Genomic DNA, 14,058 nt, shown 5'->3' with positions numbered 1-14,058 from the left:
ATAGGACTGACTACGCTAAAAACGCAAAAGGGTGTGCTAAAAAAACTAGCGTAGCTTGCACTGGAGGCGCAATGCTAAAGAGACAGCGGAGCTGATGGGCACCTAGCTAGTCCTGGCTTTTGGGCTAGGCTAAGCACTACCAAATCATCCCCAGCATTTTCCGGAATTTATTTATTATTGATCGATTAACGATTACCTATTGACTGGCTATCGATTGACCATCACAAAGTATTTGCACACATAGTTGGGCTAGGCGAATCACTACCAAGTCATCCCCAGCATTTTCCAGAATCGGTTGCTTATTGATCAATTATCGATCAGCCATTGATTGGATATCGATGACTGACAAAGCTTAGGTAGTCCCAACCATGCTTAGCTAGACTTAGCCAGGCTCAGCTTCGCTAGTTCACAGGGGCATGTGCCATAGCGCGTAGACCCTATCTGCACTACCGTCAGGATCGGCCCACATTTTTGTGGACGACTAACGGAATAACGGCCGGCTTAAACAGCTCCGCTGTTAAAACGCAAAATGCTACCCGGTATACTCTTGCGGCACGGAAAATCCTACATGATCAAAAAGCCTTGGGGAATGTATAAAGTCGTGAACCACCTAGTAAAGGAACAAAGGGTCTGATTTAATACCTCTTGATTTTAGAGTTACAAGTCGGGGTACATCTGAGAGGGCTGGATCAGGGTCGCCAAAACGGCGCCAAGTGGTGCTGGAAAATAGACATACATTTATTCCGGACACGTTCAATGTGGACAGAATTAGATAGCCAAGTTCCACCCCAAACTACACAGGCATATTCTAGTAGTGGAAGGCACACAGTAGAATACAATTTCAGAAAGGCAGCAGGGGAGTTGAATTCATGTGATATTCGGCAAACAATGCCAAGAGCACGAAGGGCGCGTTTTTTTCTCGATATATCTAACGTGTCAGGAGAAGCATAGCGTTTCGTCGAAATGCGCACCAAGATCTTTCATCGACACTAGTACTGTAGCATCACAAAGAATGTACGAGAAATTAACACATGGTGTGTTTTCCGCATATAACCAAAAGCATGGAGAAATTCAGCAAACGGTGCTACAGCTTCCCTGAGCGTCGACACTGGCAACAGCAACCTGTTATGCAGTGATGACGACTACTTGCGCTGGTGCCATGGGCGTTGTTTCTCTTGCCAATTTTCTCAGCGCCAACGACATTGTTGAAGTATGTGGCCCACAGACCGATGACAGATTACTTCAGGCAATAAAGATTTGAATTAGTTCATTTTGATGCCGTTTGTTAGTTCGATCCTTCGGATTATTCGACCAAATGTAGCGGTCGCGCAAGAGTCGAAGTAGCGGATGTAGACTGTAATAATAATCAAGTTTAATGTAGGTGTCCAGCAACAACAATGACGCCTCCATATCCGGTGCACTCTTATTAACGTGGACAATGTTTCCTTCGCGTTCAGTCCTTACGAAGAAATACCAAATGTCAGGATGAAAATGAGTTTGTATACGGTGGATGAGAAATAACGTTTATGTTCCACACGACATTATGGAATAATCACACGACAACCGAAAGCGGCGAAAATAAGGTATCACAAGTAACAGCTAATGTGCCACAGTATTGTGACACAAGAAGAATGAAAACAGTGCCCTGTGCCTAGGAATGTACTTTCGCAGGCTTGAGCTTACAAGCTTCCAAAGGACGCTTACATGTCAATGCGATTAACGCTCAATGCCGCCTAGCTGCAATGAAAATCAAGGACAGGATATTTACATAGATATCACCGTTTGCAAATACGTTATATTACACGTTCTTAGAAAATAAAATAACGTTATTGCTATAGTTGTCAACGTAGAATATTTATGAGTCCTGTTATATTTTTAATAACAATAAGTCAATAAAGCTAGCAATCAAGCGTTTATATAGCGCCAAGGAGCAGCTGAGGAGCCTTTGTTCTGTAGCACATAAAAAGTGATGTGCAAGGCACAATGTACAGAAATATCAAATGTGCTTAACAAAACAATTTGAGGTATATATAGAAACAAACTGGGCAAAAGAAGCTGAGAAGGAGGGCGGGAAAGTAAGTTAATCATGCAGCGTCATAATGTGCACGTGTGCAGAACACAGGGAATGAAGTCTGAAATGTATCAATACAGGTCTTACATGTTTTATGAAATCGAGCCATAGGACAGTGACTGGTGCAACAGGGCCACGCAGAAGATGCGGAATGCTGCCTGGAATACATTGTGCGGCCCAGAAAATTGTACATTATCAAGAAGCTTTGGGCAATGTATAATATTCCATGCGCCGCCTTATAAAGTAACAAAATGGCCCTTTAAGGCGTCTTGATTTTGGAGGTGCAAGTTGAAGCACATCTGAAAGGGGTGGACTAAGGTCGCCAGAATGGCAAAAGCGGTGCTTCAAAATAGATGTAAGTTTATTCTGGACGCGTTCGATAAGGTCAGAATAACATTTGCACGTTCTGCCCCCAAACTGCGTAATTATCCTTCAGCAGCGGAAGGCACAAAGTAGAATACAATTTCAGAAAAGCAGCAGGGGAGTTCATTCGTGCGATATTCGACAAACAATGCCAGGAGCGTGAAGGGCACGTTCTTTCGCTATCTAACATGCGAAGAGAAGCATATCCTTTTGTCGAAGTACACACCAACATCCTTCCTTCGTTTCGTCTACACTAGGCAACGGAGCATCACAAAGAGTGTATGAAAATCGCAAATAGTGTGTTTTCGCGTATAACCTAATAACTTTAATATAATAATATTAATAGATAATAAAGACATTCCACAGGTGCGGCTTCTGGTTTACCTCAATGGATCGTCTCCAGCAACCTGCGGAGGCGCCATCATCACCCGGTGGCACATCCTGACTGCCGGTCATTGCGTCGTCAGGTAAGGATACCATGTACGCTACAACGATCACATTGCCCAAAGCAAATTCACCACAGACCTTTTCTTCAGATAGGAGTTCCCAATGTAAAGTTTCCCTTTAAACGCGTAATTTTGTAACATTGCGAGAATCATCATTAATCTTACGTGCATTTTTCCCCCTCAAAGTAGGGATGACTTGACAGTACCGACTGTTCTTTTTTTTTTTTTTTTTTTTTTTGAGCCGACGCTTTCTTAGCCTCTTCCTGCGCGTTGGAGATAAACTATGCACAGTCGACGGCGAAGGTACGCATGAAGTCAAAATGCCGTGCTATATATATATATATATATATATATATATATATATATATATATAATGATTGGTTTTGAACCCGGTGACCCCGGCACACAAGCCCGATGATCTAATCATTACACCACGGACTCATGCCTAAAAGGCGCAGTAAAACACACTCACGAATTTCCCTCGCATAAGCAAGCGCGTTTTGTGGCGCTTGGCGCGTTAACAGCGTCGTAAGGCAACAATTTACTTATAAATTAAAAGTGAGCGTACGCACTTACTAGCTGACGACGAAGATTAAAAAAATATCGCTTCGCCATCTCGGTCCTGCGGAAGTGGATGTGCGGAAGTGGATGTCCAGCAAAGCTGTGGAAAACCGTCACTACAACTGCTGAGGGAGGTATTCTTTATAAATGCAAAATCATTAAATGGCTAATGAAGCGAAAAATTCGGCGTTAACCCATGTGACCAAAACCCATGTGACCAAGTGGTGATCATATCACTTTCGTAGTTAGTTTCTCCGGTGTCCTCGGTGGGCTAAACAAGGTATACGGCGCGTTATGGAAAATGTGTAGGCAGAGTTTGAAGTGGGCGTACCAAAAACTGTCTTTGCAATGAATTACGTATGCAAGCCAAAAGGAGCTTCACAAATGTAATGTCGTACGAACAAAGCTGATTTTATGATGCCCGTGCCCTGGAATAACTATGAACGCAACCGTGATCAAATTTAGCCAATACCGAAGTGTGGGGCTGAGAAGGGGGAGGGAGTAGGAGGCACTGTGGCGAATGTTTAGGGGATGGAAGTTGTGTGGGGATGGGAAACTGCCTCTGTAAAGATTCCTTACCAAGTGCTGGAAGGCATTATGTGCGGGAAAGGTTTCAAAATGAGCGGTCATATACTGGCAACGTTTTCAAGCATGTGAATTAATTACCGGCAACTGAAACTTTCATTGCGCCTGCTCGAGATAAACAGCTTCGCAGAAAATTGTGTTGTGATTCTGCCTGGTCGCAAAAGTCAGCTTTAATTTTTCTTTTCCTGTGTTGTGGAGTTTGAATGCCTCTAAATCCCATCCGAATTACTGGCAAGCGAAAGAGAGCGATGAATTATTTGCCGTATAACACTTGCTTCTACGAACCAGTTTCGGTACACAGGAACCGGATGCGTCATGACGTCATGATAAATTGACTTGCTCATTTCCTGCGATCGCTGCTATACGCGAGCGCGTGCTGAAGACAGGTGGTTAGAAGCGATCACTCTTCTCGGTATTTTTTTTTTACGAGCAAGGTCGTCATACTTTGTTTTATTATCGCACGGTGTCAGCAAATGTTGCTCTGTGTCATGACGTCACGAAAATGTCGATGACGCCAGGTCCCAGGTTTCAAGACCAACTTAAAGAGACAATAAAGAAAAATAATAAGTCGAGTTAGGCGAATGAACTTTTGTCTAGATGTCTGTCATCGTTTTCTGGTGTCAATGCATCGCTTTGTAGCGCAGAAAATTGCAGCCGGAAGTCCTTCGGCTGCCCCTCCTCAATTTGAACCGCACGTGAGCGCCCTCAATGCAGCTCTCTGGGGATTAGCGAGTGCTGACGTCACATGAGCGGTACCATAGTCCACAACAGGGGGCGCCACTCTGATTACCAATTTTCGTCATTTTCTCGCTTACAAAATCTCTGGTCTTGCTATGATTGCCGAATTCGTTATAACGGGTGCCTGATCATTCAGTCCAGCTCTCCTTAACGTTTTCCTTTAGTGTCCCTCAAAGCACGAAATCAAGTTACCTTGTGCCAGTCAGCAGCCATTTTGCTGTCATCCTTTTTAAGCCTGAAAAGTCTGTAGTACGCAGAGCTCCTACAAACTTGGAAATAATGTGTCAATACTCCTTCAAGCGAAGAAAAAAAGCGTCCGTCGCGCAGAGGGAAGTTATTGATGGCGAGTGTGCACCCAAAGGGGGAGTCCTGAGCAAAAACGAAACAAAGCGGCGATGGCGGCAGTCATGCGCTGTCGAGTTTGTTCACACCGGTCTTGTGCATGGTCGCCGCCGCGTGCCTCTCGCGCGACGCTGCCGTCGCATAACATTATTGAGCATGCACACGCAGCCGCGAAAGGTGTGATTGGTTGATTCTTTAATGCTAACGTCTCAAAGAAACCCTGAGGCTATGAGAGACGCCGTACTGGAGGACTCTGGGTAAATTTCGACCATTTAGGTTTCTCTGAAGGGACATTAAAATGAAAACGCTAATTTAGACTTGTAAAGCATTCTTTCAAAACTCCGCTTTTCCGAATTTCGCGTTAACGGGTTGGTTACTATAGAGGAAAAAATGATGGTCGCACTTTTTTTTTATATTTCCCGCCAGAACGTCCATGCCGGTGCGTACGTGTGACGTCACAAATTTCGAAGTGTGTTTTCTCGTTCTGGGGCCGCGTCTACCGGTGCAGTAGTTTTCGAAACTTGCTAAGTTCTATCTCTGGCCCCTTTAGAATGCAGCGTACTGCATCTTCGTCCGATAAACAGTTAACGAGACCTGATCAGACGCTGTCAAAGCCAATGATGTCACGGTGAGCTAGGCGGGATTTGTTTTAATGCAGCAAGGCCACCTGTCTTTTGTTGTTGCGTGTTTTCCGTCATACTGCGGTCTCCTCTCACGGCAAAGCGGTTGTTTTGGTACTGAAGAAGCGTAACTCACTAATACAACTCTGCTTATCATTCTCGTTAGTGTACCTTTAATGTGCGCACAGATAGGCTGTGTACTCAGCAGCAAAACGGCCATAGCCGCTGATCAGCCGCGGCAGTTAGAAAAGGTCGGGGGGGGGGGGGGGGGGGGGTATCTGTACGTGTCCATACGAAGTGGACTGTCCATTTACAGTGTACACTTACAGAATAACACCGCAGTAAGTACGCACTGACGAGTACACTGACGCATACGTACCCGCTCCAAATTCATTTCAAAAGCGTGATATAGGGCGTTGATGAGAACTGAGGTGTCTGTCCAGCTAGGAGATGAGTGAGCGCCGGTGAGTTGAATGGGTGTGAGTATATGAACAGGGAGTGAGTGCCGGTGAATGGGACGTGGGTGCGCCTATGAGCTGGAGTGAGTGAGTGCAAGAAATATTGGTGAATGGATATACAGGGTGTCTCACGTAGCTTGAGCCAAACTTTAAAAAAATATACGAATGCTACGTAGCTGGACCGAACCAAGGTAGTGTTGTTAGCCGTCGCTTGGAGATAGATTATTTTATTTGCATTCCGTCTAATTTGATAATTAGTCTTAAATAAATAATCAACTTGTCAAATATTATAATTAGATGAAAAGTGTAAATGAGAAAACTGTACAGCCACATGAGAAACTGCCCATATAGCTTTCTGTTGCTCAATACATGCTACATAAAAGTGTTTTTTTCCGAGCGTGAAAAGAAGCCTGCGAATACACGCTAAGTGCCTCGAGCGGCCAGTCGCGCGGCAATTTAGCGTGTATTCGCGGCCTTCTTTCACGCTCGGAAAAACATTTTATGTAGCACTTATTCAGCAACAGAAAGCTACATCGGCAGTGTCTCATGTTGCTCTACAATTTTCTCATTGACACTTTTCATCTAATTATAATGTTTGACAAGTTGATTAATTAATTCAGACTAATTATGTAATCGGGCGGAATGCAAAAAAATATAATCTGAGTATCTCCAAGCGACGGCTAACAACATTACCTTGGTTCCGTCCAGCTACGTGGCATTTGCATATTTTTTTAAGTTTGGCTCAAGTTACGTGAAACACCCTGTATATGTGAGTGACCTCTTTGTCGGCCGATCTACGTTCATGTGTAGAAGCATGTGAAGACGGGCCTTACACGTGATCGCACATCTTTGTTTCAGTTTTCGCAATGCTCGTGCGACAACTATCTGCGACAATCAAGGAAAAGAGCTACAGGGGTGCAGTTTTCGCACGCGTATTCCTGCGCCAAGTAGTGTGGCAGCGTTTCACTGCACTTTTCGTACGTTTCTTGGAACAGATAATGGCATCCACGTGCGACAGGAAAGCAGGATAATAAGCCCGCGACTTAATGCTCAGTGGTTGGTTTTGTCTTGTTTTGTTGTAGTAAAAAATATATCTATGTTTTCACTTCCCCAGCCTAAGCTAACGCGTATAAGGATGTGGGGCTTTTTTTGGGAAGCGCTCTTAGTGTGCGCGCTTTGCCGCAGTAGCTTTTCTGTCATTGTCACGAAAAGTCCTCGAGTACAGAGACTGTAGGAATAAAGGCAGCAATGTTTTAAATGGTAATTTTACATTACTCAACCCTCCTAGGTGCTCCCGTCAGCGTCATGACTTTTGCGAAAGCTGTTCATCAATATTTCCAGCAAACTGTGATACATTTTTCATTCATGTTATTACTTTATAAATACTGCGATGTCTCCTAAAAGATCATGGCAGGGTGGGTACAGAAGATTACAAAAGGTACAGGCATGAACAAAGAACAATGATACAATAAAACAATAATTACTATGTAATATACGAAAAATCGGAAATACGATAATACTATATACAATAATTACAATATGACGTATTATACAATGCAATGATTAGTGAGGGTTAACAATTATGATATAAAAATCATCCTATAACAGTCCGTAACGTATGCTTATAATAAGTCCGTAACGTATGCCTAATAAACCATTCTATTAGTGTTGGAACGGAGCAAGAGCTATAAATGTTTTAACATGAATTTTTTTTAGAGAAAGACAATGGTGCTCTGTTAGAAATTTCACAAGGGTCATTCAACTATACTCACACAGAGACACAAGTATAGAGACACAGAGTATAGTTCTCAAAATGAACCAATTGCTAGCTCTCACCAATATGTTACGAAGGCTAGCGTATTAAGCCTCCTCAACGGAGTATTACTACAAGGGACGCGCTTGCACACAGCCGTATGCTGCGTGCTCCTGCGTTAGAGCACGGCCGTGTTCCTCTACAAACATAAGTTTTCTACATCTCGAACGCCATGGAATAGACTAAAGTACAGCCTCGCCGGGTTTGTCTTGTAGAAAATTAAATTAAATTGCGTGATATTTGAAATAATTTAATGCAGTGGTTTTGTTTCGTGGAGAAACCAAATTCATTAAATTCTAGGGTTTCATATATGTGCCAACACTATACGATCCGACCATGAAGCACGCCATAGTCACTCCTGAAGCACTCATAGTGGGGCTTTTTATGGTGCACCAAAAATCAAGTGCACTAGCGGTCTTGCACTTCGACACCATCTAAATGCGGCCGCCACGGCCCGGGTCGATGCAGCTTTAACGATGAAGGACTGGGACAGAAAGCGAATTTTAAAAAGTTGGCAGTTTTGCCCGAAGGGCGTAGCACTGACAGTGATATGTCAACTCTTAGCGTTGAGCTCAAACTCCTCAGACGGTTTTCTAACTATAGGTGGGTGCGACATGTCAGCGCAACGCAGCGCACGAGGCAACTATACTGCTGAGCTGAAAAAACAACACCCTGGCCGTTACCAGGCGTCTCACAACGCTGGCGGAGCGAGGAGCGCCACCAGTGATGCTGAAGACAAAAAAAAAAAAAAAAAAAAACCTTCGGCGTTCAGTCGACACGCAGTGAACTACTATAAGATAACGTTAGCTTGACGTTTACTGTCCGTCCCGCTCAGACCAGCGCATACACACAGCAGATCAGCGGGAACGCTGTTGTGTTTACAGTATGAGAAGAGAGAGAGAGAGAAACTCTTTATTGAAAAGCAGAGTGATTCCGGCAATACGCGCGCACACAACGCTCGACCATGACATTGCAGCGGAAGGCAGAACACTGTACTGATTCTGCCACCGAGCCGAGTGAATCAGACCCCCATGAACTGTCCAGAGTCAGGCATGCCAGGACGGTGTTCTAACTGTACGCGATCGCAACCGCTTACAGTTCAAGTGTAAGGCTATACCTTGCTATCCCTGCCAATGCTTCATCCAAACTGACACATGTTTTCGATAAGCCTGAGTCCGAGTGAGTCAGGCCTGACCGAATTTTGCTGCGTCCGAGTCTGAATGAGTTCACAGTTAGCGAGTTCACAGTGAGCTCCCCCTGAGTTCACTTTGATGAACCTGCAGGAGTCAGGCTGGACCATATCTTAGAGCGCCTGAGTGCCAGTGGGCGCGTTTGAATCGGATTTTGGTAAGCTGTAGCGCGAGTGAGCCCTAAGCATGCGTAATGTGAGTAAGTGAATGATTTAGGTTTATTTTGTTGGACCCTGTGGATGCGATTTCCTGCAATGGTCAGACGCACGACGCCGCGCGCAGGAACCACAAGTTGATACCGAAGATCGAAGGCATATACGGCGCCGCGGACACGACGTCGAAGTACGCGACCAAGACACGAATCGCTGCAGTGGCTCTGCACCCGCGCTTCTCCGAAGACGAGTACCACGATGACATCGCCGTACTGAGGGTGCCCCAGGCGTTCAACTTTGGCGCCCAGCTCAGGCCTGTCTGCCTCGACTTCGATCTGGGCGACCTGACCGGCAAGACCGTCACCGTGGCCGGCTGGGGAGTTCAAAAGAGCAGTGAGTGGAGCGGTTTCTTTTGCCGCCAGTTGCGTTCACTTTTGCGTGTTAGCTAGCCAGCTATGTAGGCTACTGATTTGGACGAGTGGGTAGCAATTCACGATGGTACGCTTTTGCACGCAACTGGTGCAAACTGGGACGGTGACAACAGACGAGACCGACACTCTATCTATCTATCTATCTATCTATCTATCTATCCATCTATCTATCTATCTATCTATCTATCTATCTATCTAACTGAGGGAATGGCATGGATACGCTGTAATCAAGACGTAGTTCCAGCAACACCATTTTATTTTTAAGGAAAGTAAATATACGGAGTGAGTGAGTGAGTGAGTGAGTGAGTGAGTGAGTGAGTGAGTGAGTGAGTGAGTGAGTGAGTGAGTGAGTGAGTGAGTGAGTGAGTGAGTGAGTGAGTGAGTGAGTGAGTGAGTGAGTGAGTGAGTGAGTAAATTAACTGAATGTGTGTGCATGTAGAATAACATTAGGTATTTGAGTCGTTGAGTGAACAGTATTTGCAAAGTAAGAGTAAATATATTGCGAAGTCAGGGACTCATAAGGCTGTCAGTGGTCCCATCGCAGGCGTGGATCACTTCGAATGTGTTTGTTTGGCGCTCTCTGAAATTCCTTAATACCCGCTCATTGGGATCTCTCCAACAAGCTTTGCACATCGTTAACCTTGATGACAGTTCCGCACTGTAGCATGGCAGCTTTCTTTTTTACACCAAACGCCATCCGAAAACCAGTTGACAAAAAATTAGACAACGAAGACACAAAGATGCATTGCTGCCTCTTATTTGCAAGTAACAAAATACGCGGTCACACAGCTTGCTATGAACGCCCCAGCATGGTCGATCAACGTCTTTAGAAGACGCAATTCGCGCGCAATTTCTTGCACCAATGACACGGATCCTTTAGTTTACGTTCTTCTTGTTGAGAGCTCCCGATAAGTTTTATGACTTCACGAACTAACTTCAACATTACAACTGTGTTTTACTTACTGTTACAATATTCGCTTTGCCCTTCACGCTGCCGGACAGGCCGGGGACCGTCGGATAGGCTGCGCTACACGAAGCTGCAAATTCTGCAGCAGTCCGTCTGCGAGCAGAAGCTGCAGTCATACAAGTTCAACAAGTCCAACATGATGTGCGCCTATGGAGAAGACACAGACGCTTGCCAGGTAGGTGAGAGATACAAAACGGTTCCATTGCCTCCCCGTACCTTCGCAAGAAGGAAGACGTCCTCCGAAGCACGTGAGCGTCGTGCCGTCGTTTTCAGCTTACAGCTATCACTGACTTTTAAACATTTTAGTATCATCATCATATCATCCTTATCTAAGTCCGCTGAAAGGTGTCTCTCCCAAAGGTATCGTTACCCCGGCCCTGCGTCAAGCGAAATCATCCCCATATCACAATCTTTAATAATCTCGTCACGTCGCCTTATCGCTTGCTCTTCGACTGCGTTTACGTTCTCTTAGTGTATATTGTGTAGCACTAATTAGCCATAGGTTATCTGTCCTGTGCACAACATGACCTGCCCAGGTTCCCTTCATCTGAACTGAAGAATACCACGTGCCTGCATTTTCGCCTTAATCAAAAAACTAAGTGGACCCATACATTCCACCTCGCCAATTCCGCGTAGCGCAGCATCCGCCAATCACGAACGAGAAGAACCGACTGCGTGTCTCGCTGAAAGGAGGATATAGTGCGCCGTTAAGTAAGTCCTCCATGATCTTTGGCGCTGAGCCGTGCACCCACAAGGTCTCCAGAAGATAGCACCGATCATTCCCTTCTTCATAAAGAACCACTTCTCTCTATCCTCCATGATCTTCTTAATCAGCCGGTGTCGCACACAAGGCCAACAATTCACAAGGTACTCTTGTGCATAGTAACGAGCGTCCTTGTCAAGCCGCGCTCTCGCTCGCTTCATGCTGGCCCAGTGGTGAAGCCTAAACAGTCACGTCACTCACAGGCGTCTGCTCAAGGCGTCACATCTAGCGCTCCTCGATAATTCAATTACGTGTTTCTGGGTAAAATTAGCCGGATTTCATTACGCTGTAGAAATTAGCAGCGTCAGGTTTTGCTGGATGTCTGGAACCAATTAGGAACTCCTCGAATTGCGGGCTTTAAGTACGTTTTCCAATAAAATCAACTGTCTGACCCTTTCCTGAAAATTTTATTCTGTGTTAATTTCTTAATTACTTGTTGCGGGCTTTAATTACGTCTTCCAATAAAATCAACTGTGACCCTTTCCTGAAAATTTTATTGTGTTAATTTCGTAATTACTTGTTTGATTACTACTACGAGTCATCTTAAAGTGTGCATGCCTCTGCGGTAACAGCAATCCCATAGAAATAGCTTAGTCAACGCATCTTCCCTAGCTTTAAAAAGCCCTTCACTAGGTCCCATCCGAAATTTTGGTTAAAGACTGGACGTTTTTATGCACCGTCTATTGATACTTTCATCGCAAGAATTTTTCTACTTGCTTTATTAATAAAGGAGGCAGGAGAATTCTAAATGTCTATTCGCCATGGTGCTATAGCAGACGAGCTTCACTGCCAACAAAGACACTATTTTCCTTTGAATCTAATAGCGTCTGCAAACGTTCCTTTCCTGCCTTCAGTCACAGCGAGGCCGAGGAATTACGTCACATTTACCTCACAAGCACCACCTCATTTAACGCGAATAGCATTTTTTGCATTGTCAGACTAGTTTTCTTTCTGGCTGTCTAAATAGGTAACTGGAAATGTGGGCCAATTCCGAAGATAGTGCTGTCGAAAAATGCGGGCCGATCCCGAAAGTATAGTCAAGTCTAAAAATGTGACCTCATTTCGTTCACAGCGCTCTGCAATGAAAAAAAAAACATTGAAAATCACTGGCCGGAATCGAATCGGCGTCACACGGCTTCCTCGGGAAAAGCGGACCAACGCATTTAGCACGCCGCGCCACGAATGCCTGCAGCAAGGGAAGGATTATTTTCCATTGTTCACACGGGGCACCAGCACGCCACGCATCTCGGAGGCCACGGAAAAGACTTCGTGTGTTGCTGCTAGATGGCGCAGCATGTCCATATGGAAGCACCAGAGAGAAGCCCGTCTACAGTATATGCCTCATACATACGATGCGTTTCGGCTATTCGTATGCTTCGATAGTCATCTTAAAAGTGTTCTGGACGATTTTTTTCCCTGTTATTTTCTGCCTTGGTGCGCAGCGCATTTCCAGTGAAGGTCCCTGGTTTGCCGAAGTGGCGTGTCATAATCGGTGGCATTGGAAGCATTGCATCTGACGTATATATGGAGGCGTTTATGCGTGTGAGCTTGATTCTCTGCCAGAAAGCGTGGGCCCCTCGAGAGGAAGGGTGCACGGGCTTTCATTTCAAATTTGAGCCAATTTCGCGAAATGGCGGTAATTTGGTAGTTTGAAGACACAATCTTCAACGCGTGATAACCCCCGTGGTTGCTTAGTGGTTATGGTGTCGGACTCCTAAGCACGAGGTCGCGGGAGCAAATCCCGGCCACGGCGGCCGCATTTCAATGGGGGCGAAATGCATAAAACCCCCGTGTACGTAGATTTAGGTGCATGTTGAAGAACCCCAGGCGATCCACATCATTCCGGAGTCCCCCACTACGGCGTGCCTCTTAATCAGATGGTGGATTTGGCACGTAAAACCCCATAATTTTTTTTTTCAACGCGTGGTCTACACACCACGCTTGGCTGGTTGCAATGTCAAGAGCTGGTATGGGGCCTTGAAAAACGTACCCGTATAGCGCTTTCTATCGATATAACCGCTATATATTTCGACCCTTCTGAGGCGGCAGTTATTTCTATTACGTGCGCAGGGCGACTCCGGCTCTGCTGTGATGTTCCGCAAGGGCCCCCGCTACATCCAGGTCGGAATCGTGTCGCATGGTGTCGGCTGCGCCCAGGGCATGCCGGGAATCTACGTGCCCGTCAGTGTCTACAAGGAGTGGATATTGCAGACCATCGCCGACCAGACCGCCTTCGAGCCGATCGGTGGCCAGAATATGGTCAGGTGAAACCGCGCGTGAAAATGGCGACCATTATTTTTAATTATTTAACAGGCACAATAAATGCATCGATTCGCTTACTATACTACTACTCGTGACTCGTGATGTGCTATGGCTACATCTGTATAAGTGCGCTCAATGCAAGAGTATACACACTTGCACATGCTGCTCTGGTAGAAGCGAAACACATTCGGCTTACACCACAGGACACCGATCAGCTTATCAGATCGGGTGTCGCTCGGACCTTACGTTGCTGTAAATCGTGGATTGGGGATCCTAATTTCTTTAATTGCGCTTGT

The 14,058-nt window shown here is 45.4% G+C and overlaps 1 protein-coding gene across 1 annotated transcript in view; it reads left to right on the top strand.

The window, feature by feature from the left end:
• Positions 1 to 13,784, top strand: part of LOC119463819 (transmembrane protease serine 9) — a 61,254-nt gene extending 47,470 nt beyond the window's left edge. The window contains exons 10-13 of the mRNA XM_049655399.1: positions 2,801 to 2,901; positions 9,470 to 9,732; positions 10,773 to 10,912; positions 13,571 to 13,784. Of these exons, the coding sequence (XP_049511356.1) occupies positions 2,801 to 2,901; positions 9,470 to 9,732; positions 10,773 to 10,912; positions 13,571 to 13,768 (702 nt within the window). The 3' untranslated portion in view covers positions 13,769 to 13,784. The remainder of the gene's footprint in view (positions 1 to 2,800; positions 2,902 to 9,469; positions 9,733 to 10,772; positions 10,913 to 13,570) is intronic.
• The last annotated feature ends 274 nt before the right edge of the window (positions 13,785 to 14,058 follow it).

The sequence above is a fragment of the Dermacentor silvarum genome, chromosome 9 (assembly GCF_013339745.2).
Source record: "Dermacentor silvarum isolate Dsil-2018 chromosome 9, BIME_Dsil_1.4, whole genome shotgun sequence".
NCBI classification, from domain to species: domain Eukaryota; kingdom Metazoa; phylum Arthropoda; class Arachnida; order Ixodida; family Ixodidae; genus Dermacentor; species Dermacentor silvarum.
Note: the sequence above shows the minus strand (reverse complement) of the source record. Positions and strands in the feature narration are given on the sequence as shown.